General features: G+C 48.7%; 3 protein-coding genes across 20 annotated transcripts in view; 1 reads left to right on the top strand and 2 right to left on the bottom strand.

Moving 5' to 3' along the window:
• Positions 1 to 8: 8 nt before the first annotated feature.
• LOC125150008 (protein FAM221B-like) lies at positions 9 to 19,729 on the bottom strand. Of its 3 annotated transcripts, XM_047829279.1 has the most exons (9): positions 19,600 to 19,729; positions 16,952 to 17,738; positions 14,686 to 14,829; positions 9,760 to 9,870; positions 9,387 to 9,584; positions 9,081 to 9,200; positions 8,614 to 8,715; positions 7,927 to 8,036; positions 2,044 to 2,060 (listed from the first exon to the last, which is right to left on the bottom strand). In XM_047829279.1, exons 2-7 carry the CDS (start codon positions 17,736 to 17,738, stop codon positions 8,678 to 8,680), a joined length of 1,398 nt encoding a protein of 465 aa, XP_047685235.1. In that variant the 5' UTR covers positions 19,600 to 19,729; the 3' UTR covers positions 2,044 to 2,060; positions 7,927 to 8,036; positions 8,614 to 8,677. The 3 variants fall into 3 exon arrangements, with proteins under 3 accessions (XP_047685236.1, XP_047685234.1, XP_047685235.1); XM_047829280.1 differs by lacking the exons at positions 7,927 to 8,036; positions 8,614 to 8,715; positions 9,081 to 9,200; ... (3 more) ...; positions 16,952 to 17,738; positions 19,600 to 19,729 and adding exons at positions 9 to 338; positions 444 to 506; positions 625 to 739; ... (1 more) ...; positions 1,067 to 1,241; positions 2,158 to 2,298 and having other exon boundaries at positions 1,367 to 2,060; XM_047829278.1 differs by lacking the exons at positions 7,927 to 8,036; positions 8,614 to 8,715; positions 9,081 to 9,200; ... (3 more) ...; positions 16,952 to 17,738; positions 19,600 to 19,729 and adding exons at positions 9 to 506; positions 625 to 739; positions 825 to 870; positions 1,067 to 1,241; positions 2,158 to 2,298 and having other exon boundaries at positions 1,367 to 2,060.
• Positions 3,158 to 5,373, bottom strand: HINT2 (histidine triad nucleotide binding protein 2). Of its 4 annotated transcripts, none has more exons than XM_047829285.1 (5): positions 5,116 to 5,373; positions 3,842 to 3,982; positions 3,641 to 3,745; positions 3,462 to 3,562; positions 3,158 to 3,367 (listed from the first exon to the last, which is right to left on the bottom strand). In XM_047829285.1, exons 1-4 carry the CDS (start codon positions 5,329 to 5,331, stop codon positions 3,506 to 3,508), a joined length of 519 nt encoding a protein of 172 aa, XP_047685241.1. In that variant the 5' UTR covers positions 5,332 to 5,373; the 3' UTR covers positions 3,158 to 3,367; positions 3,462 to 3,505. The 4 variants fall into 4 exon arrangements, with proteins under 4 accessions (XP_047685241.1, XP_047685238.1, XP_047685240.1 ...); XM_047829282.1 differs by having other exon boundaries at positions 3,462 to 3,534; positions 5,116 to 5,370; XM_047829284.1 differs by having other exon boundaries at positions 3,158 to 3,351; positions 3,462 to 3,534; positions 5,116 to 5,366.
• TMEM8B (transmembrane protein 8B) overlaps positions 7,019 to 24,304 on the top strand; it is an 82,895-nt gene continuing 65,609 nt past the window's right edge. For 8 of the 13 annotated variants that reach the window (XR_007146143.1, XR_007146144.1, XR_007146142.1 and 5 more), the window contains exon 1: positions 20,377 to 21,109. Coding sequence is in view for 6 of the 13 variants with exons in the window: in XM_047829266.1 (XP_047685222.1) it covers positions 20,572 to 21,109 (538 nt within the window). In the remaining 7 variants the exon portion in view is untranslated. Of the gene's footprint in view, positions 7,238 to 17,167; positions 17,248 to 20,278; positions 21,110 to 24,304 lie in introns of those variants that run through there. The other 5 variants (XM_047829271.1, XM_047829270.1, XM_047829274.1 and 2 more) reach the window with 5 other exon arrangements.

Below are 24,304 nucleotides of genomic sequence, written 5' to 3'. Positions count from 1 at the left end.
TCACTGAATTAGCAGTCTCAGGATGAGAGAGAACCCTTTATGCGAAGCCTCTTCACCAAGTACAGACAGAATTCACTTCCTTTCCACCTCTCCAGTACAGACAGAAATCGATTCCATAGTCCATATCCCTCTTCCCTCCTCAACCCTTAGATAGTAGTTCCACCCATTCCACCTCCCTGTCCTCCTCCCTGACAGACAAAGGAAGATATTTCTCCCAGTTGGTGGGAATAATTCTCAGGTTCATAGGGCAAAGGCTGCCCCAGAGACAGAGGCACTGGTGTTGAGAAGCTGCAGTTCTTCCGGAATGGCGTGTCCAGAGTCTTGATGCTACTGACACCCTGGAGGAAGGCCAGAATGAGGACAGATCCCGCTCTGCACCAAGCCAGAACAGAACAGCCTCTTCCCCCTCCTTGTTTTCCCCGACTCCTGACACCCTCACACACCGGTAGCTGTGGTGCCCTCTGTATCCAGAAGGTTTCAGGTTGCTCCCGACGGTAGTCGTGAGGCTGGAAGGGAAAGATACTGAAAAACTCTTGGTTTGAAGCTCCCTCTCTTAACCTCTGCTGCTCTCTCCCACAGCCCATTAGAGCCCAGCCGTACAAGCGGGGTGGGATAAGTTCTCACCTTGGTTGGGGCAGGAGGCCCGGCTTGCACCAGCTCCTTTCGGTAGTCATGGTGTGTCACAGACTCGACCTCAAACTGCTTCCTTGTGGTTTCCTGCTCTGCCTGCACCTCTTTACTGTATAGTCCTGGGGGCGTCAAAGCCATTCTTCCCTGATTTTTGTCTTCCCCGCCTCCCCTTTACCCTTCGCCCAGCCTCTCACCAGATCTGGTGGCGCAGGAGCATCTCCAGCATGGCTTCACGCTTTCCTGTAGGAGGGCAGGGAGTGGAGAGAGTGGGAGAGTCTGGTTAACAAGCAGGCCCAAAGAAACAAATGTGAGAAAAGAAGGAAAATCATGGGGTTTTACCCTTGTACCCATTAAACAATCCATAGTCCCACTAGAAATTCCTTCCTCTCTTTTATCTCTGATTGCTCATTCTGGCCCATTCTCTCATGCTTCACACCTCGAGTTGGCTGATAGCAGTTTCGTGGGGGCTGGTATGAGTCTTTCTGAGTGGTGCTGAAGGACATGGGTGACTGTAGCTGCAGGGTCAGCAGTCCCTGGTGTCCATGTCGGAAGAAGAAACTCTCAGAGCCATCCTGCATGCTTGGGACTTGATCCAGGTGGTTGGTGGCTCTCTGTGGGCCCCAAGTTGAGTGACCAGGATGTCCTTTATGGCACCCACCCTCATCATAAACTACTGCCTCCCCCAGGAAATTGGGGACAGTCTTCAGGAAAAGGGAGCAGGTCAAAACCTTAATACCTCCTCCTCCCAGTTGTAGAGAAGGCTGTGGCCCCGTGGCAATGTTTCATTGGGAACCTTACACTTCCCTTCAACCTCAGGGGTCTTCCAATGCCCTCGGGCACCAGGTTCTGAGACTTGCAAAAATTTCCAGGGTTGTTTCCGCGGTTCCCAGTGGCAGTAGTGATTCCAGGAGGCATAATTAGGGACCAGATCTGCTTGGGGGGTTCTGAAACTTGGAAGATTGTAGGGGCTGGGCTCACGGTCATGGCCACAGCCTGGACTAGGCCCAGCATCAGTAGCAGGACCAGGGCCAGAATCAGGACCAGTGTCTTGACCAGAGCCATGGCAGGGACCAGAACTGGAGCCAAGAATAGGGCCAGGACTAGAGCTAAGGTCTTTTGCAGTACAGGGATCCTGAGCAATATGGGAAACATAGATAGGCTCAATGCCAAGTTTCCCATGGCCAATGCTGTGGGTAAAGCTGGCTCCAGTGCAGGGATCCCCCAGAAGACTGTCAGAGGAGTGGTTCATGAGAAGGTTCGGCTCAGAGTAGCACGCTGGGGTCTTCGCAGATAACATAGTCGCTTTGTCGGTGGAGGAGGCCGCAGCTGCTGTAGTTGCGGCTGCCAGGGCCGTTATAGGATGGCCATCCGAAGAAAATGGTTCTGAAGTGGACCCTAGTCCTTCAGTGCCAGGCTGTACATCTAAAGATCTGAAAGAAAGCGAATGCGACAAAGTTGTCAAAAGCGGTGTAAGTCTGCTGACCTTTCTTGTCCCCTTACACCAGCCGCCAAAGCTGCCGCTCTCACCGACATCTCGATCCCTTGGTAGACTGCGCGGTCTCCATCTTCAGTCTCCAGCTACCGGGTTGCCATAGAGACGGCAAATAATTCCAGGAGACTGCGCAGGACTAGAGTTGGGCGGAAGTGCTGGGTGGGGGTGGAGACAAATTCTCTGCGGGGCGGAAGTCTTAAACCTGGGGAAGTCTAGGAAGTTTGCTTTCCGTTCAGACTCCGTTCCGCCTCAGCCCAGCTCTTAAGGTTCCGCTAGTCTAGGGTTCTGCCTTCTACACTTAAGCATGATTCTTTCTGAGGCTTTCTAAGGTGGTTCTTTGTGTTGGAGACAAGCACAGGGCTTTAGTATCAGACAGTGTACTTGTGTAGGGGCAACAGTAACTTACCAGCAGTTCATTCTAAAAAATGGGGTGGGGCAGGGAGTCTTTTAAAAGTTTAAGGTTTAAAATACATCAAACAACTAAAAAGCAAAATGGTGAGACATGGGGATCAGAGTGGCAGCTTTTTTTTTTTTTTTTTTTTGTGTGTGTGTGTGTGTGATTACTTCTCCTTCAGTAAAAGACCCTCACGTTAACCATCCTCCTCCCAGACCACCCTAGAACTTGTCTTGGCATCTGAATAAGGGCCAGGATTGAGTGTCTCACCCCTGGGTTTCAGTCTCTCCCTACTCATATAGGCTTACTTCTATTGCTGTTTTTCTAGAAGCTTGACCCAGGTGGACCATTTGTCATGAGGACTCACAAATCTATAGGCAAATGCTTCTTTCACTACAGGATGGACCTCCTTAATGTCTCTCACTCAGACCATAGTCAAGACCATAATCTTTTTTTTTTTTTTTTAAGATTGTATTTTTAAGTAATCGCCACACCCAACATGGGGCTCGAACTCAAGCCCAAGATCAAGAGTTGCATACTCCAACAACTGAGCCAGCCAGGTACCACAGAATCACTATCTTTAATGTTTTCTTTTCTATTTGTGATATAAATCTTTATATATTTAAGACAGTGATCCAAAATTGAGGGAGAACAAGTTTATTAGCATCATAGGGTCCCTTTTCCCCCATCCTCCAAGAATCCAGGTCTTGGGTTCTTGGTCAGTTGGAAGGTTCAACCTGGAGGCCACTGGAGCTGTCGGCCCCCAAGTACATGAATGTGCAGATGATACACGGACTGTGAGCCCAGCTTCCCATCATTGATCACTGAAATGGAGCTTGGGGTTAGGGGGTCAGGATCACGGGAAAGGTCAAAGAATAAAGATCATATTGAAGGGTAGGTATGAGAATTCATAGGCAAGGGGCTCAATGGCCAAAAGTCACTCACCAAGTCGGTATCCATCTCCCAGCCCCTCAGCCTTTGCTGTCTTCTTAGCCACAAGGAGAAGGTGTCCTAGAAGCTAGAGGGAAAGGGAGGGAGATGGGTGGCTTCATTCACAGGGAGCAAAACCTCTAGCTGAGTCCAGGGTTCCCCCCAAAGCCAAACCTTGGCTCTATTCTTCCCACCTGCTGGTCTTCTTCTTCAGCCTGGCTAATCCGAGGAATGGGCTTCTTAGGAATGACCAGGAAGTGCACAGGAGCCTGAGGGGCCACATCACGGAATACGAGACACTGGAAGCAGTGAAAGGCCAGAGGCCACCTTGTTACTTCAACAGGCTGATGGTATCTATTAAATTCCCAAGGGGATGGGTCCTAAGGGCACCCCACCTGCTGGTCCTCATACAAAATGTCAGCTGGGAGGCTTCGATCCAGGATCCGGGAGAAGATAGTTGGGGCTGCTCCCTGAGGAGCTGCCTGCTGGGCCTTGGATACTTCATTTCCATCGGTCACACCTGCAGCTCCTCGGACCTGAAGGTGGGTCAGACATACCCAAGGGAGGGGGTTGACAATACCTCTCCCATATAGTCAGGAGCTGGCAGAGGCCGGGCTCTGATAATCATTAACTTCACCCTTCTAAGAACCTATTAGTGGCTCCCATCCTAAGGAAAATTTCCTCAATTTCAGAGTGTCAGCAGTAGAGAGTAGGGTCAGATAGTGCTGAGCCTGGTTAGATACAATACAGGATTCAGTACTGCAATTGATTCCTGTTCCTAAAGTGTCTAGTAAATTTAGCACTGTTCAGGAGAAAGGACACAGGATGAGAACTGGAAACTTAAGATTTGGTTCCTCTTTTATCACAGAATTACCTTAGATAAATCCCTCCTCTTGGCTTCAAATATAAAGTTTTCTGCATCATCTTTTAAGACCATTGGAGCTCTTTCCCTGTACTCAAGCCCTGTTACTAAGTTTCCACTTATTTCCATTACTTGTTATCTAATCTCTAAGGTATTTTACCTGTTTTATTCAGGTTTTCACACAATTTCCCTGTTTGACACAAACATGTCTTGGTGTTACATCTGAGCTCTTTTGTGAATTTTAACTCCAGTTCCTTGAATCAGTGAAAGGAAGAGTTAAGTGAATTCAGCAACGACAGCCGCAGGGGACTGAGGGTAGGGATGCCCGTTTCCAGGGGCTCAGAGAAGGCTCAAGTCAGTGCTGTCACACTATGGGAGAAAGAGTTGGGATGAACCTGACCTCTCTGGTAAATGGGGAAGATGAGAGATTAACACTTGTGTTCAGAAGGCCAGGGGTCTGAGGCGGGCAGGAGACTGGCTCCGAGAAGACAAACCTCACTTCCTGCAGGGGGCACTCAGGAGGCTGCCCGGAACAGGCGTTCGGTTTTAGGAGGCAGCAGCCAACGCACCGACCCTGTCGCCACCTGGACTCCCGAGCCACCGCCGAGAGGCTGCCGCCGACTACCAGCCTGACCTCGCCAAGCGGCCTTGGAGCTTGCGCCTCCAGGAGAGGCAGCATTCCCTGCCAGACGCTCGGGCTCCGTCCCCGCGAGGCCAATGGGCTGCACGCGCCTGGGGGAGAACGCCGGCCCCGGAGGGCGGCAGAGCCCGCGGGACGCCCTCCGCGCCCCAGCGGCCGCTCCTCACCTGCGCCCCCCGCGGCCCCACCAGCGCTACAGCCCCGCGCGCCACGCGCAGCCCGGCGGCCAGCACCAGGGCCGCCGCCATCTTGCCCTCAGCCGCCGAATCTCTCCTCAGGCCAGCACGCAGGCCCCGCGGTCGCCGGAGGTGGGGCCGCCACGGAGCCGGCAAACGACGGCCATTGGCTCCGCTGGAGGCCGCGAGCGAGCCCTGCCATCCCATTGGCCGCGCTCCTGGGCTTCTCTTGAGGTCTTTTGGACCAGAGGGTGGTGTCATTCACTCCACTGGCTCCGCCTCCACGGTGGGGGCGGAATCTTTTCATCCCATTGGCTGCTTCTGCCAGCTCGTGGGCTAGTTTTCCACTTCATTGGCTTCGACTTCTGGTCAGAGTGAAAGTTCCTTTGCCATTGGGCCCCCTAAGTGTTTCCCCAAGAGACTTTCTCACTCCATTGGAAGGATTAAGAGACGTGGGATTTAACTCCGTTTGGCTCTGCTGCACAATATTGGTGCGGCGCCGAGCCTCTGACTTCGTAGACCCTCTCCCCGCATTGGTCAGGAGGAGGGCGGGTTCTGAGGGCGGGCACTCGGCGCTGGCTGGCTCCGGGAATCACCGCAACCCCTGGAGGCCAAGGTTCTAGGAGTCCCGGAAGAAGGGGGCGGGAATGCCTGCCCTGTGAGGCTGAAGGTGAACTGAGGCCGGTCCTTTTATCTTTTTTTTTTTTTTCCTTGTAATTTATTGTCAAGTTCGCTAGCCTACACTGTATATATACAGTGTGCCCTTGGCTTCGGGAGTGGATTCCCATGATTCATTGCTTACATACAATACCCAGTGCTCATCCCAAGTGCCCTCCTCAATGCCAGTGATGGCCATTCCCACTTCCACCCCAACCCCCATCAACCCTCAGTTCTCTGTATTTAACTGGAGGGATAAGATAGCCAGCGTTTTCCCCACGAGGGCATTTCAGACCCTTGAGCATTTCAAAGATTTTTAACTTACTCATCTAAGGGCAGTCCCTTGTTTATGTTCTTGTGTGCATACTCCAACATTGAAGATTCTGCAGTTCGTTTTCAGGACTTTTTTTTTTTTGCTTTCTTCTTTCTCTTCTTCTCCTCCTCCTCCTCCCCCTCCCCCTCCCCTCTCCCTCCCCGTCCCCTCCCCCCCCTTCTTCTTCTTTTTAACGGGAGGCGGCGATAGTGACCTGTCTTTGCGCACGACTAACAAGCAAAGGAGTAGGTATCCAATGTTCTTTTCTAATCAGAAATGGTGTATGAAACAGCCTCGTACCTGGTATTTTCAGTTAGTCGGGTTTGAGGGACAACGGGAGTGTGTCATTGCTGGGTGAGAAGTATATTTCATTTTGTTGGAATATATATTTTTGACCTAAGGAACAGGGGTCACAAAATGCTAATATACTTATCCAACCAAGGTTTAGCCTGACAGTTAACACTTAGGACAAAAGCCACCACTGTATCTTTAGGTGGTTTTTGTTGTAGTAGTTGTTGTTGTTGTTGTTGTTGTTGTTGTTGTTTTAGCACATCAGTGATTGTGGAATGAATAACATTTGGTGTTTCATTTCCGTTCATTATATAAAGTACATATGTATTGGATGTATATTCCTATTCTGCCCCTTACAATCAGTTTTCCATATTATTACATAGTCTATGTAAATATACTTTGTATTGTCTGCATATTACTTCCTTGAATGAGTTTATTACAGTAACCATTCCTTTACTGTTGACTATTGAATTCGTTTCAGTGAATGGTCATTATGGCACTAATTGCATATCACCAGTCAAGAAGAACTCTACTTCTGGAGATAGGAATAATCTTTTGTATAGCCATATTATTGTTAGAAAGGCCTTTTTCCTCCAATGGGCAGACATTTGACCCTGTAATTTCCCCTAGGAGTTCTAGCAGTCCAGATTGCATTCCTTCCTTTGGAAGGACAGATAGCTTCCCCAAATGTGGGGATATGTAGACTGACTGGTCTTTTCTCTGTGCCCTAGAGGCTGTATGCAGTTCTCCTGGTGCCTCTGAGACAGCAGCAACCCCTAGAGCTGCTCTGGAGAAGTTCAAGAGATAAAAAGAGCTGGGATCTAGGAAGAGGAAGGAAACCAGCCAGGCAGGGTAGGTGACTACAAAGCACTTTGAAACTGGTGATTTCTTTAGGTTCTCAGGGAGAGCAAGTAGCACAGAGATTATTCCTCTTTTATAGATCCAGAAACTGAGGCCCAGAGAGGGAAAGTGATGATATGCCTAGGATCACAGAACCAATTAGTGCCAGAATCTCCCACTCCTCATAAAAATAATCTATGATTCACTGATTTTGGCCCCTGGCCTACAGTTTTTACTCCAAACTTTGTGATCCCTGGCAGCTTTTCTCACCTGAGAGCTGCAACTCTCTGTAGGTTCTGACCACTGTCTCCTATGCTTCGATCCCTACCACTACATCTGCTACTGCACCTTATTAGAGCGTTCTAGTCCTTTGACTGTTCCTTTATTCAATCTGTCAGTTGCTTCCTGGCTTCACTTTCTTTCCATTTGTATGGTCAGCTCTCTCCACATCCTCAAGCCTTCTTTTTTGCTTTATTTTCCTGATCATCCTCCCTGATACCTTCCATCACCAACCATCAATCTATTTTGTTTCTCTCTTCCTCTTTAACTAGATTCCTGCTTTCAGCTGTCCCTGAATCCTCAACTATCCACTGATCAGGTTTTTCTCCAGTTCCCCACCTTAGCCTTCCCACACCTTCGCCTCTGTCTTCCCATCTCCTACTCCCCACTCTTATCCCTCTCCTCCCCCACCAGCAACTGACCTTGTCTCCTACTTCGCAGGGGAACTTCAAGATCCTCCTCCCTGCAGCTCAGGGAAGTCCCCATCCTTTTCTTTCTTCCTTCCTCTTGGTCTTAGGAAGCGGTGTTTCTCCTGTGTAGAACAAATCCCTTCACCTCTGCCCTGACCTCATTCCCTCCCTCCATCTTTGGCATCTTGTCTCACCAGGTATCTCTGTTTTTATTCTGCATCTTCAAAATCTTTTTCTCTACTGGTCCCTTCCTTTTTTCCCTCCTAAAAAATGCTTCTTTGACTGCACATCTCCCTCTGGATATTGTCTGACTTCTCTCCTGCTCTTTTCATCCAAGCTTCTTAAAGAAACTCTTTCAAACTTACCACTTGGTTTCTACCTCCACTGCATCACTGAAACTACATTATATGAAGACCTTCTAATTGTAAGATCCAATGGACACTTTTCAGTCTTTATCCTACTGGAGTCCCCAACTGCATCTAACATCAGTGTTTCCTCTATCCTTCTTAAACCCCCCTCCCTCCTTGGCTTCCTTGAAGCCACTCTCCTTCTGATGCCAGAGCTAGCAGCTTGAGTGTGGGTGTGGTGGAGGCAGATGCTTTGATCCAGCCTCTCTCCTGTGCGGTGCCCTCTCTTGTTCCCAACAGGTACCAACTCTAAGGTCCTAGGGTGTTTGTCACTGGGCTGGGTTCTGCCCACCCCATACAGAAGCAGGCCAGATTCCAGTGGCTTCCCCTTTCTTTATTGCTGATTCGAGCCAGGCTCAGAGAGGCTTGCGCCAGGTGTTGACAGTGTCTGTCCCTGGAGGAGGGAAAAGCAGAGGTGAAAGGGTCAGGTATGGGGGTCAAATTTAGGGCCAGGCCACAGGTTGTGTGGGCCAGGGAGCCCAGGAGGTCTGGGATGGGTGCTGGGATGGCCGGAGGGCCCCTGTGTCTGTAAAGCCTCAGAGTCAGAATTCCTGACGATGGCTTCTCAGAGGGTAGGCATCTCTGCAAAAGGCACACAGTCTGCTCCTGGGGTTGGAGACTGGTGCAAGTTTGGGATGCAGGCGCTGAGAGAGAGAGGTAGTCCAGGATGGAATGACTGAGGGTGGGAGCACCTTCCTGCCTGGCCTTCTGACTATGGTCCTGGAATGGTCCCGTTCCAGGTTGCCCCTGCCCCCTTACCGTGAGGCCTCCCTCCTCGTCGCCGGGTCTCCTCAGTCTCAAAGAAAGTCTCATGTTCCTCCCAGCGCCGGTCACAGGCCGCACAGAGGAAATTAGACTCAAAGCAGTTGCAGCAACAGCCTAGGGCAAGGGGGAAGCCAAGACAAGTATAGGGAATTGGCGCTTTCCCACGGGCTGACTACGTTCTCCTCTCTTCCTCACCAACCACAAACCCAAGTTTCTCCTACCAGTTCCCCCATCCTCATCCCCAAACCATGTGCATCCTACCCATGCCCACCCCTGTACTCCCCTCACCCTAGAAATTACCTTTCACCCTGCAGGAATGGGACCCAGTAGCTGCATGGTCTTCATGGCTGTGTTTGCAGCGACATTGGGCCCTCCAGGCCTTAGGGTCAAAGGTAGCTCGTCTTTTAAGCCAGAACTCACCCACCTCCTCTGGGCGTGATGGGATAAAGCAGAACATGAGGCAGCGGCACTGGCCCACATTGCAGGGCACAGATATGTCTGTGGGAATGGGGATGGATGGGAGGATTAGACTGGCACCTAATAGGGCCTAGCCTTCCTGTGCCAGTCCCCCTCCCCCATACCAATACACACACACTTTCTCTCATACATCCCAACACATGGCCCGAGTATAGTTTTCCCTTCCCATGGACAGGGGCTGGTCAGTTCTCCCTACCTGAGACGATCTGGTGCTCTCTCAACAAGTGTCCACAAAAGCATTTGGATTCATCTCCAATTTGGAAACAGTCCCATAGATAATGGGGGCAGCGCCAGCCAATATGGAGACCTGAGTGTGGAGGAATTAACAGGGAAGAGTGAGAAGGAAAAATAGCCTAAGCACCCCCCCTCAGCCCCTGTGGTCTCACCTCTTCCCCAGTGTATTCACTCCACCCATGATCTCCACCCTTTGAGACATCTTCCCCATCGGATTTTCTCAGTATCCCACAAGTGTTTCAGCTCCTTTCCCACCCCAGGATCTACTCCATTTCTGTTAGCCTGTCAGAAATGACTGAAGACAGTCTTCAGTTTCTGAAGTGGTTTCTGAGCAGGAAGATTCGAAATGAAATTTTGCTTGAAGACGAACACGAATCTTGCTGAGTTCTCTGTGGCTATTAAGATTCTCATCTCCTCCCCTTCCCACATTAGAGCCTCACTTTGTTTTGTTTCATTGAAGTGTCTAAGTTGAGGGAAAGGGAAGATGATTGGCCAGGTATAGAATAGATGGTGAGGACTGGCACCTAAGAAAATGTGGTTGTTAAAGGGACAAGAAGAGGAGGAGGAGGTTGGGCAGCTCTGGGACCAGGAGGAGGGTTTTCCTCACTTTTCCAGTTTGGCACCTTCCTATTTCCCTTTATGTTCCTGGTGTTCCTGAACTGATGCTATCTATGAACTTGAGAAGGGCTGCCTATAGTTTTCTAAGAATCAGGAGAAAGGGGTAGGCCAGAAGTCATGAGTGGTGAAGACCAAGAAACAGAAGCTTGTGAGGCTAGGAAGTATCCCTGAGAATAGGCACCAGCAAGATGCCACAATCCTTGAGAGCCTGGTTTCAGTAGTGGGATCTGAAATTGGCTTCATGGTCAATCTCACTACAAGGCAAGAGTGGAGCCATTTAAATGTGGGAGAACCAGAGAGCACATTCCACTCATTTTCTCACCCTTCATGAAACCTGAGACTACTCCAACTTCTAGGCAAGAATCCTGTATGAGTCCTTATGGAGTGGGACCTTCAGCTATGGGACTCATTCCCATTTAAAGGCTACAATGAAGTGTCACCTCCACCAAACAGTTGTCCCTGACTTCCTCTGCCTGTCTAGGGGCTCCTCCTCTTTGTTTCTCTGACTCCTTTGCTACTCCTCTCACAGTACAATGCATCATAATAGTGGACTTTTCACTTGTATTCCTCTTAGACTGTAGGTTTTCACCTATATTTCTAGTCCTCGTACAAGGCCTGGCCCAGAATAGGTGCTCAGAGAGCACAGACAGCTTGACTGACTAAATGAATAAGCAAACTCCTTCAGGACAGAAGAGAGACCCAGTATTCTAGGCTTAACACTGAAGTTCCATAAGGAGGGTGGGAAAGAGTTTGTGTCTTCTGGTCTTTGACTCTGGCCAGGGCCACAATCCACAATTCTGTGCCTAATTGTCAGTCTAGTTTTTCTTGCCTTACCCATGATCTTTCAGGGTCTAAAGCTTGTCCAGGCGTGGCTTTTGGCTTTGCTACTTCTGTCTCGATCCTGCCAGCCTGAAGTGTCAGTGCCCCATTATAGCAGTGAGGCTTTGTTGAAAGGGCAGGGTATATAGGTAGAGTCACAATGGAAGTGAGTGGGGGCCAGGATTCCACTAGCGGAATTCTGAACTCTGTCCAGAGCAGCAGGATACACTCGGTGAACAGATGAGAGGTGGAGGTGAACAAGGGTCAGTGCCCACATATCAAGGTCCCGCTTTGAAAGCCTGGGAGAGTCAAGTGCAAGCACTGATATGGGAGTCAGTGCCCCGCCTTTAGATGAAGCAGACTAGAGTTTAAACAGAGACTGGCAACTATACCTCAGACTCCATTATAAGTGTCAGTGCCCTTAAAGCAGGACAATTGACATCAGGCTATATAGTCCAGAGTGGGACCCTCTACTCTCTGCTCTGATTCCAAACTGTCTTTCTGTTATAAGTGGACAAGGACTGGTAGGGGGAGGAGACATTATCTGGAATGCCATTTTGACGGTGTACCAGGTGGTTCTAGGTAGTTTCACCTTAAGAATCTGTGCTCCAAGCATTTTCACTGCAAACATTTCCACTGCATGATTAATTGGCCATAGGCAATTTTGCCACGAAAGAGAAAATCACACAAAAATAAAAGGACATTCATTAAAGAGGGCATAGTTAAACATGGAAAATGAATATCAAAATTAAATATGACCTTATTGCAAAATCCAAATATTTGAATTTAAAATGCATAGTGTAGATTCATGGCCATTCTGTGTGAATAACTGATTTTATGTTGTGGATTGTACCCTAAGCACTTGTCTTCAAAGTCTTTCATTCATAGCATTATACAATTTTTTTTTTTTGCTTGTTGACTCATCTCCTTGTTCAGCATCTCACTTTTTCTTTTTTTGCTAAAATTTCCTCCTTCACTAAGAGAGGTATCAATTTCCAAATACTAGGATGCATATTTGCCACTGAGCTGTGTATTGTGTTGTGAAAGCCTCCTACACTGTTGTTTGCTCCTGACATATTGTCACATGTCCATTGATAGACATTCTAAAGTTGTATGGGAAATGTGAGCTCAAAACTCTGCCACAGTGTAGACCATTATGAGGACTAAGATTTATACTATATATATATATATATATATAAATGGGAGTACTGTGTCAGTGGAGAAATGAAACCAAACTGCCAAACAGTGGATAAAACCAACAAACTGTCCAAACTGTCAACTAGTTATTTTTTTTATCTTTTACGGCAAATTGCCTTATGGTCAGTTAACTTTGCAGAATAATATTTGTGGCAAAGAGGTCTACGGCACAGATGCTTACTGTGAAAATACCAGGCAAGGTACAACACAGTCAATTCCATGGTCACATACTCACATTTGCATGATAACATCTCTTTTTGCTTAGAATATCTCCATACAACATATGTCTTTTCATGAAGGATGTCTCTAGTCCAGACTTCTTTCCTGAGCTTCAGACCCATACAGCCAGTTGCCTACTGGACCCTTTTACCAGCATGTTCCACAAGCATTTCAAATGCAGTAAATTCAATTCTTCCTTCCGAACCTCACCCTCATCCTTTGTCCTCTGTTCATCCAACATGTACTTATGCATCTACTCTGTTTTAGGCATTCATGAATGGCATCATCATCTAATCAGTCTCTTAAGCCAAACACCTAGATGTCATTCCAGGCATGTCCTTCTTTCTTATCCTACACATCCAAAGATCCAAAGGTCAGTTTTGTCTTCTCAGCGTTTCTTGAATCTACTTCATCCACCTATACCCATTCACTTCTTACCCAGACTATTACCAGGGCCAAATGTAGTCTTCCTACGTCCAGTCGTATCTTTCTCCAGTCTATGCTACTGACACAGTGGTCTTTCAAAAACACAAATTTGGTCGTGTTGTTGTCCCATTTAAAATCTTGCAGTGACTCTCACGTGCCCTTAGGATATAGTCCCAACTCTTGACCTTTGCCACAGAAATGCCTGTACAATTCTCCTGGTCCAGAGCCAAGCTCTGTCCAACATTGCTTGCAGTTTCCTCCTGGTGCCTTGCCCTGTCATGTCTCACCTTACCTCACTTTTTACCTGGCCACCTCTTTTTACTCATCTTACAGATTTCAGCTGAGAAGTCATCCCTTCCAAGGCTTATTCCCTGAGCCCCCAAGATTGGGTGCCTCTTATCTCTGCTCATGCAGCACTCTGGGCTAACCTCAGTCACAGCAATTATTAGAATGAATTACAATTATCCTTTTACTTTTTGGTGTCTCTCATTAGAGTACAAATTATTTGAGGGATTTTGTTTTTGAAATCCCACCAACCACTACCTCCACATCTAGCTCAATGCCTGACACATAGTTGGTGCTCAATAAATGCTGAATAAATAAAAGAAAAGCTTACACTTGCTCTTTCTCTACACAGAACATACATGGATTCTCTAGAGACCCAAATGAGATCATTGTGACTTTCTTGGCCCGGGGTGGAGGGGGAAGGGGCCCTGCATGAGAATGAAGAAAGCAAATTGCATGGAGAAGGGAGAAGGACATAGAATTACCTGGCTGTCTTTCTATCTTAGGCCCATCTAGTCTCAACATAACTCTCTTCCTATCATAAGGGGAAAGGAAGTATGAAAGACAAAAATAAATACAGTGATGTCTATCTAATTCAGTCTAGAAACCCCAGAATCTGCAGAGTGGGTCAGGGTGGCCTTCTTTCTGAAGGTATTCCCTGTAGACATGAAGTTCAGCAACACAGGTACACATGCTCACACACTGGATGGCATATGTATACCTAGCATATCTGCACACCCTTTATATGCCGACTAGATAAGCTAGCAAGCCACTAATGGGGCTGTGAAAAGTACTAATTCTGGGCTGAGACTTGGAATTGACAGGGCTGGGAGGTACAACTCTCCTTTTTGGTGGAGAGACTCATGGCTTTTGGGTACCAGGTGATTCTCGGTCTGGCATGCAGGGTGACAGCCTTTTAATGGAGTTCAACCAAGGGGACCAAGGCCTTTTGCCATGTCAGAGCACCAAGTCTCCTGGACTATCCAAGGTCTGGGCCATCTCTGCTTTAAGGTCTGTTTGGTGTAGGCTATTAGAGCCCTAGATGTGGGGTCGGCCTGTGGCCCTGCTTTTTTTTTTTTTTAAACAACTTCATTTTAGCTGCCTGTCCCTACCTGGGTTTTATATGAATATCTTCACTTTTTTCCTGCACCCATGCCATCCACTTTGGCCCACCTGCCTGCTCCACTCCAATATTTCAGGCAGGCAGCATTGCCATTTCTACAAGGAGCAGCTCTCCATTGTTCAGGGCAGGTTCCCTGATATAGTTGGATTGGAGGTTGGCCATGGGCCTGTCACAGGCCTCTCAAGGGCTTCCTGGGCTCACCTGTCTGGATGGCATTCAGGGTTGCATTCTTCTCCCATTGGAAAAGATAATTTGCCTGAGCACTGAACTTCTTTCTGTGCATTGCCTTAGCCACTTCCACCATCTCTGTCTGCTGAGCGGGGACCTCTGGTTGGACCGCATAACCTGGGAAGGGAGAGGCTGAGTAACCAAAGGGAAGTAAGGAGTCCCTAAAACTAAAAGAAGGGGCCAGGTCAAAGAGTAACCCAATCCCCTCTTATTGGGACAGGTGTAAGACAGTGATGAGAATGGGGAAAAGTCCACAAAAGACTTTGAATAGCCAAAGTAATGTTGAAAAAGAAAACCAAAGCTGGAGGCATCACAATCCCGGACTTTAGCCTCTACTACAAAGCTGTAATCATCAAGACAGTATGGTAATTGGCACAGACACATAGACTAATGGAATAGAATAGAGAACCCAGAATTGGACCCACAAATATATGGCCAACTAATCTTTGATAAAGCAGGGAAGCATATGCAATGGAAAAAGCCTCTTTAGCAAATGGTGCTGGGAGAACTGGACAGCAATATGCAGAAGAATGAAACTGGACCACTTTCTTACACCATACACAAAGATAAATTCAAAATGGATGAAAGACCTAAATGTGAGACAGGAAACCATCAAAATCCTAGAAGAGAAAACAGGCAACAACCTCTTTGACCTCAGCCACAGCAACTTCTTACTTGACATGTTTCTGAAGGCAAGGGAAATAAAAGCAAAAATGAGCTATTGGGACCTCATCAAGATAAAAAGATTCTTCAAAAAATTTTTTAAGTTCACTTATTTTTGAGAGAGAGAGAGTGAGTGAGTGAGCAGGGGAGGGGCAGAGAGGGGGGGGGGGGGACACAGAATTTGAAGCAGGCTCCAGGTTCTGTGCTGTCAGCACAGAGCCTGATGCAGGGCTCAAACTCATGAACTGTGAGATGATGACCTGAGCCAAAGTCAGATGCTTAACTGACTGAGCCACCCAGGAGCTCCAAAGATAAAAAGCTTCTGCACAGCAAAGGAAACAATCAACAAAACTAAAAGGCAACCAATGGAATGGAAGAAGATATTTGCAAATGACACATCAGATAAAGGATTAGTGTCCAAAATCTATTAAGAACTTAACGAACCCAACACCTGGAAAACAAATAATCCAGTGAAGAAATGGGCAGAAGACATGAAAAGACACTTTTCCAAGGAAGACATCTGAATGGCTGACAGACACATGAAAAGATGTTCAATGTCACTCATCATCAGGGAAATACAAATCAAAACCACATTGAGATACCATCTCACACTGGTCAGAGTAGCTAAAATTAACAATTCAGGGAATAATAGATGCTGGAGAGGACGTGGAGAAAGGGGAACCCTTTTGCATTGTTGGTGGGAATGCAAACTGGTGCAGCCGCTCTGGAAAACAGTGTGGAGGTTCCTCAAAAAATTAAAAATAAAATTACCCTATGACCCAGCAATTGCACTACTAGGAACTTATCCAAAGGATACAGGAGTGCTGATTCATAGGAGCACATGTACCCCATGTACCCCAATGTTTATAGCAGCGCTTTCAACAAATTACGGAAAGCCAAATTATGGAAAGAGCCCAAATGTCCATCAACTGATGAATGGATAAAGAAGATGTGGTTTGCGTCGGGCTCTGTGCTGACAGCTCAGAGCCTGGAGCCTGCTTCACAGTCTGGGTCTCCCTCTCTCTCTTCCCCTCCCCCACTCATGCTGCCTCTGTCTCTCAAAAATAAATAAACATTAAAAAATTAAAAAAAAAAAAAGATGTGGTTTATATATACAATGGGATACTACTTGGCAATGAGAAAGAATGAAATCCTGCCATTTGCAACAATTTGGATGGAACTGGAGGGTATTATGCTAAAAAATAAGTCAGTCAGAGAAAGACAGATATCCTATGTTTTCACTCATATGTGGAACTTGAAGAGCTTAACAGAAGACCATGGGGGAAGGGAAAGAAAAAAATAGTTACAAACAGAGAGGGAGGCAAACCAAAAGAGGCTCTAAAATACAGAGAACAAACTAAGGGTCGATGGGGTGGGGGGTTAGGGGGCAGGGAAAATGGGTGATGGACATTGAGGAGGGCACTTGCTGGGATGAGCACTGGGTGTTGTATATAAGTGATGAACCATGGGAATCTACTCCCTAGGCCAAGAGTGCACTGTGTACACTGTATGTTAACTAATTAGACAATAAATTATATATATAATGGGGAACGGGGAAAAGTGCAGGCACAATTACGGCTAACTCCTTTCTTCCCCTTCTTCTTGACCAGCTGGTGTCCAGGCTGAGCTGTGTGTGCGGTACTGTCAGTGGCATCCACCTGCTCCTTGTCCTCTCCTTCCTCTTCCTTCTCCTTTGCAGATGTGTCCAGGTGGACCTGGGCTGAAGGGCCTGAAAGGGAGTGCTTTTGAAGGATCTCAGACTCAGAGATCTGGGTAGACCTCCCTGTCTGTGAGACCTCACTGGAGGAATACTCAGAGAGGTCTTCCTTCAGAGTATTAGAGGAAGGTACAGTGATACGGCCTTGTGATGAGGTATGAAAAGAAAGGTGTTTCTCTGGGACCTTAAACATGTGAGTCTCCAGTAGGGTCTCAGGGATAGGGGTTTCCAAAGGGATCTCCGAGACAGAGTATCCTAAAGAGGTCTCAGGGATGGAAGGCTCCAAAAGGGTTTCAGAGGTGTGGATCTCTAAAGGGGCCTGGGAAGCAGATGGTGTCATATGAGATTCAGAGGTGTGGGGCTCTAAGGGGGTCTCAGGGATGTAAGTTGCCAAAGGGGTTTCAGAGGTGTGGGTCTCTAAAAGGGCCTGGGAAGCAGATGGTGTCCTATGAGATTCAGAGATGTGGGGCTCTAAAGGGATCTCAGAGGTGTGGGGCTCTAAAGGGGTCTCAGGGATGGAAGTCTCAAAGGATGTTTCAGGGCCAGGGAGCTCCTGTGAGTCCTTGGCAGAGGGGTCCTTTGAAGAGGGGTGTTCCTCTGCATCCATGGCTGTTTGAGGCTCTTCTGTGACCTCGTCTGCTTCCATCTAGTGGTAGAATAAGGTACAGGCTTCATTAGGTTGGGATCGGAGGTTGGAGGGTCTGCAAGTCAGAGTTCACGGGGGGATTATGGAATTAGGATAAAGTTTTCTGTGCACCTGAGATGTAAAGGGGAAGCAAGATGAACTTTGGGTCAGGGTATGGTGCCAAGAGGTTCACCTGTGTGCCTAGATGCCGTGTGGCATGTAGCTATGGGTTGTGAGGGAGCTTAAAGATAGAAAGGCTGAAGCAGTCAGAATCCCATCAGTAGATGGTAGCAGAGGACCATGCCCCAGGAAGAGCCTGAACATAGCAGCTTGGCTAGTCCAAGAGCAGGGGCCTGAGCCTTAGGACCAGGATGTTCAGGCAGTGGAGTTCTAGAGACTGGGATACTACCAAGCCAAGGTGGGGGTTTGCTCTTAAGAGTGCAGGACAATGTCATGATGCATTGGGCAGGGCCCTGACTGCAGCCTGTTTTGTCTAGGGATCATAATCAAGCCTCCCTTGATGTTATTCATGTCCAAGGCTTCAATTACTTCCGGCTGGTATGCTGATGATTTCTAAATCCATAATTCCAGCTCAGACCTCTTTAAATCCCTGTACTTCACACTCAAACCCAATTGCTTGCTGGACATTGCTAAATGGATGTCCCACAGGGCATCAAAACTGAACTCTGGGAATTATTTTAGTCTTATCCTTTCCCCTCAGCCCTCATCTTCAAATAGGCACCAAGAACTTTGTTTCCTGTCTTCTAAATACTGTATTACCAAAATCCATTCTCTCCCCTCCAATTCTGTTCAAGTTCTCATAGTTTTCTACCTGGATTATGTAACAACTTTGCCCCTCTGCGACTTTCCCCAGCACATCAATCCACTCAGCCATTCTTTCATTGATTTATGTAACTTATACTTAAATTTTTTTTTACTTTTTTTTTTTTTTTTTTTTTTTTTTTTTTTTGAGACACAGAGCATGAGCAGGGGAGGAACAGAGAGAGAGGGAGACACAGAATCCAAAGCAGGCTCCAGGCTCTGAGCTGTCAGCACCAAGCCCGACACGGGGCTCAAACCCACAAACCGTGAGGTCATGACCTGAGCTGGAGTTGGAAGATTAACTGACTGAGCCACCCAGTTGCCCCTGTAAACTGATACTTTTTAAAGAGCCCAATATTACATTTTCACCCAGGCACTGTGCTAAGCACTGGACTCTGAAAGAATCTGGGAAGGTGGACCAGGTTAACCCAATGACAATACAGATGAGTTGATGTTGTGCTGGGGTAAGCTCAGGATGCTGTGGGGAGTGAGGTGTGACTAATTTATCTTGGAGGGATGTCTAAAAGAAGTCAGCCCTCCTTAATGACCCACTGGAGATCTTTCTAAAATGCAAGCCTAACAATGCTGTTCCTTTGCTTGAAAACACTCAGTTGTCTCAGCCTTAAGATTAACTCCAAATTTCTGGGCCCTGACATTCAAGGCCTGTCATTACTCGCAACACTGCCTAACTTTTCCAGCCTTAACTTTCTGTGCTCCCTACTTTCCCCCTCATGCTCCAGATGGATTCATTACTTGTATTCATTAGTCTTTCCAAAGGGGAAGCTTGGGACAAGAAGCAGTGAGAGAGGTAGGTTAGGAAGATGATCTGACATTCAGCACAGGAAAAGGTACTTGAGGGTGGAGAATCAGTCGGTAGGAGGAGAGGAAGGAGAAAAAAAAGGGGAAGACGGAACTGGGTGGAGAAACGTGGTGGAGGGGGAGGGTAAGGATGAAAAGTAGAGAATGGGAGAGGGTTGGACTAAGGTGGGAAGGGACAGAATATGTTAGGAGGGGAACGAGATGAGGTCTTGGAGGAAGAGCCATTGGAGAAACTACATACCTCTGGGCCTGTCTTGGCTGTTACAAGTCCTTAGGTCAGGATCTCGTCTTAAGCTGGGAAGGGGAAATGTTAGCAAGAGATGGAAGGCTCTTGGATGAGACCTGGCTGTACTTGCTATGTAGTGAGAGGCCTTGCCTTCAAGTCTACGACTTGGCGAGGGGACTTGGACACCTGCAGAAATTCGCAAAGGAGCTCTGGCCAGATCTGAGGAGGGGGACTTGGGGAGGGACGAGGGGTTCCGGGGCCGTTGAGGGAGGAGCTTGACTGAAACCTCTGGAACCCGTGCCGGGAGAGGAGGGATCCGTCACCAGAGCAATCGGAACGCCCGGTAGTCTCCGTGGCAACAACAGTCCGGTCTCCAGAGGAGGCTGCATTGGACCAAAGGGGACGAGTTTAGGGGGCTCACTTCTCTTAAAGGGGTTTGTTGGATCTCTGTGAGAGTGTTTGGGTAGTCTGCGGACATCTGTGGGGACGTCCGTAGGTGTCTGGGTTTGTGAGGGTCTCTGTAAGGTTCCTATGAGATGTGTGTGGCTCCAGCAGTGGGGACTGTGAGGATCTGAGGTGGGCTTCGGGGCTCCCAGGATGGGGTGAGAAAGGCAGGGTTCAGGGAGCTGGGGCTGGGGCGGGAGTCTGTCCTCGAAGGCCCGCAGAATCAAGTTGGAGACCAATAGAATAGGGCATGGGGTGGGCTTTACTGATAAGGACCAATCGAATTGAGGAGGGGCGGAGTGTCGTACTACGTCAGGCTGAGGCCGCTGCCGCGGGGCCTGGTTATCGCCGGTCCAGCGCAGCCCGGAGTCGCCCAGGCCTGAACTCCTACCCAGGTCCCGGGCCTGGCCTCAGCCGGCCCGACCCCAGCCCCGGGCCCACAAGGACACCGAAAGCCACCCCCCGGGGGTGGGGAGCGGAGCCGTGGGTCAGCTCTGCGCGCTCCCCGCGCTGGCCGGTCCGGCCCCGCCCCCGCCCCGGGCCATGGCCCAGCCCTTGTCCCGGCCCCTCGTCCTATCCCCATCCAGCCCTTGGCCCCCAGCCCCGCCCTCGCCCCGCTTCCCAAATCGGTCCCAGCCCCGGCCTGAGTCCCAGCGAATGCCCAGATCCAGGTCCCAACCCAGGCCCCCGCTCCAGTCCCAGTCCCTGTGCCTTTCCTGGCCCCTAACCCCGCCTATGCCCGTGTTCCACCTTCTGTCACAAATCCCAGCCCATCCCCTGTCCCGACCCCATTCCCAGTGTTTGCTTAAGCCCCAGGCCCAAACCCTACCCTTGCTCCAGTCCCCATCACAGCCCCTCCTTCCATCCCTTTCCCTGCCCTTGTTCAAACCCCAGTGCCTAGCACAGTCCAATCCATTATCTCAGCCTTTGGCCTCGTCTCTGTGTTTACCCAAGTCTCTCCCACTACCCACCCCTCTCTCTCATACCGTGCCCCTCTCCCAGCCTCGACTCAGGTCTGGGCTCCAGCTGCCGCCCGCCTTATTGCTGCTGTTGCTGTTCTCTGTCCTTGGCCCAGGGGCTGGTGAGTGCAGAAGCAGGAAGCACCGAGGCAGGGATGGGGTTCTGGCAGGGAGGGATGGACTGGAGGGATTCAGGAGAGGTGGGACCTGGGCAGCTAGATCACTGGGGGAGAGGTGGGGAGAAATAGGGAGAAGAGAGGTCTTACACAACTGAGAGGAATTGGGAGGTTCAGAAGAGAGCGAATTGTGGGCTTGAGGCTCAGCAGGTGCCTAATAGTCCCCAGGACAGAGACTCCAAGGTTTTCTTTGCTGGTGTCCACGCTGACCCCACATTGACTCTTGCTTTTCTGAGGAAGAAAACTTGCAAACTTCTCCTGCAAGGGAAGTTTGATGGGGGAGACATGATCCTCCTACACCAGAGAGCCTTTAGTCCAGTGTGGGAAGATGTGGCCTAAACTTTGAGATATGGCATGCATTAAAACAGGGTTAAGAAAACAGTTTGAGAACAACGTGTAGCAAACAGATGGACATGGGTTAGTCACCATTATAACGGGATTTGTTTTTGCTAATGAGCCTTGTTCCAGATAAACTTGACTTGCTTAGGAATAATTCCTGACACTTTTAGAGTAGTTTTGAAATACAGATGGGGCCATTTTACAGATGGGGAAACTGAGGCTCAGTTTGGGTGCAGTTTTCCCAAGGTCATACAAGCTTGTAAATGGTGGCACTGGGGCTAGAAAAAAGTTTCCTAATTCCTGTCCCATACTAGTGGTTTTTTTCACTGCAACATATGCCTAATAGGAAAATTGACGCAGTTGGGAGAAGACTCAAAGCACAACCTGTCCTCTCCCCTGTCTTCCCAAAAGGAGGCTTAATCCACAAATTCTTCCTCATTTGCCGGTTGTCAGCCTACAGCCACCATTCAGGGAGGAAGTGATTCAGAGAGAGAGAGGTCCAACTTCTTAATGGGTAGAATGTGATAGGAGGAGGGGAGTCCTGGCTGTAGGAGATATGCCATAAAGTTGGCCCTATCAGAAGGAGATGACTGTGGTCTTCATGGCCTCAACCCCTGCCACCTCTGGTGGGTGGCACTGTAGATAGGATGGAGATGTGCCTAAGGGAGTCTTTGGCAATAACACCCAAGCAGCTGAGGGTTGGAGCTGGGTTTCGGTGAGCTCTGGGGGCCTACTTCAGTGTACAAGCTTGAGGAGATCAATACATGCCAACGGTTGTGCCCCTGCACAGATGTCCAAACTCTATGTGTATGTGCACTGGCATCTGGGCACTTAAGCGTCTGTGTGTGTACCTTAGGGGTCCCTGGGAATGCTGGTCATGTCAGTGTATGTACATGCTTGTCTGTTGGTATGTTCTGTGGGGTGCATGTGAGCCCGTGTGTCCTCTGAGCGCCTATGTTATTACGTGAGGGGAAGAATACATGTTACTCTTTAGGAGGAACATGCTTCTTGTATAGATGGATTACTGAAGTGTCACCTTCCAAATGGATTTCTTATTTGGAGGCAGTGTTTGGCAGTGTTTGGTCAGCCCTAGCCTGACTCTTTGGAGGAAGGAGCTCTAGAGGGGCTCAGTGTTGATTACTGCTGCTGGCAGATTAGACACTCAGAGGAGGTAGCAGCCATACCAGTTTTTCAGTTCGGGCGAGGGAGAATCCATACTGTTGAGCCCAATTCATAGCTTCCATCCCTGCCACCATGACTTCTTTGTTCATGAGCCACAGAACTGTATAAAGCTAAAAGGTGTGGGTTAAAACACAATTGTCCAGAAGTGGGTTCAGGTGCTTTGGGGAGACTTGTAATGAAGTTGGAAAAGAGCACTGAATAGGCCCTACTTCGGGCAGAGTTGCCCTTAATGCTGTTAATAATCACTGCCTTGGTGGCCTGCCTGCAGGGGTGCTCTGTGACCTAGTGGTGGTGATAGATTTCACCAGAGGAGAGGCTGGCGGTGTCACAGGATCATCATAGCACATCACAGCACATAGTATAGTCTTGATAAATGCTTATTATTGGCTTCAATCTCATTTCAGGAATGGAAGGTACCTCCTGGGTCTCCTGATCCTACCCCAATCCTTGGATCTTTTCCTCCGCTGACTATAGTTGCATAGCCCAGGTGTGCCTGCCCATTCCAGGAAGTGGCCTTTTGTTCTACCTAGTGCTATCACTAGCAGGGCCCGCCTCTGCCTGTATGCACGTGTGTCCGTATGTCTGTCTGTGTATGTGCATGTATGTTTCAGATGGTGGTGGAGAGTCACTCTAGCTTCATGTGGAGGTAGTGGAGCATCCAGGACAGCTTCATCTGAGCTTGACCAGGGCTTTACTCATGTTTCCTCTGGGCCACAGCTCTGTTGTGAAATGCCAAACCAGAGCTTGCGGTGATTAGGGCTGTGGATGCTCTCTCAAGCGTCTCCCCTCAGAACTTCTGGGTTCCTCCCACCATGTCAAGTTACTGGACTTTTCCCACTGGCCCATTCCATGATCTATCTCTATAGCCCCTGGCCATTTTTGGGGTGGCTTAACTAGTTCCCCGGTTCTCCTGGCCATGCCATGTTTCTTTGAATCACAAGAATTTTTGTATTTGTTTATCCATTGTTTCCCAAAACTCATTAGCTACTTTTCACCACTAGTTCTCTGAGAGTCCGCATTAGGGGCCTGGCCAACATTTCTTCCTAGCAGTAGCAATGGCCCATCCGGTGACCCATCCCTGGTACCCGCTTTGGAGGAGGAGAGGCCCTCCCTCGACCCCAGCAGAGGGCGCTCCAGAGCTCTGCTTGCTTGTAACAATAGTATCCAAGCTTTTTAGCTCTTGGCTTTCTGCCTCCCTGTTAATCAGTGCTCAGCTTGCAAGGTGGCAGGTCTTCCTCGCTGACAGTTGAGACCAATCATGTGGTCTGAACTGGACTGACTAGTCCTTTGGTGTGACTGGCCTTTGAGGATGAGGATAGGCCAGTCTAGGGCCAGTGGCCTCTACATATTTAGGGCAGCTCTGGGTAGGGTGACCTTGAAGTTCACCGGTGTCCTCCTTACCTGTGCTCCCTCCTTCTGCAGACTGTCTTTCCCAGGTAGCTCTTTCTCTGTTGTATCATATACCTCATTTTTGGAGTTATAGCTCCCATTTCTGGAAGGGAGATTGTCAGACGAGGTAAGCCTTGCGGATATTTCCTATTTGGCTGAAAACTCTCGTCCAGGGTCTCCCCTCCAGCCCCTGCTCTGTCCTGAAGCTGCTTGAGTTCCGAGCCTTCTCAT

The sequence above is a fragment of the Prionailurus viverrinus genome, chromosome D4 (assembly GCF_022837055.1).
Source record: "Prionailurus viverrinus isolate Anna chromosome D4, UM_Priviv_1.0, whole genome shotgun sequence".
Lineage (NCBI taxonomy): Eukaryota > Metazoa > Chordata > Mammalia > Carnivora > Felidae > Prionailurus > Prionailurus viverrinus.
The sequence above is the reverse complement of the archived record's forward strand: the minus strand, read 5'-3'. Positions and strand labels throughout refer to the sequence as shown.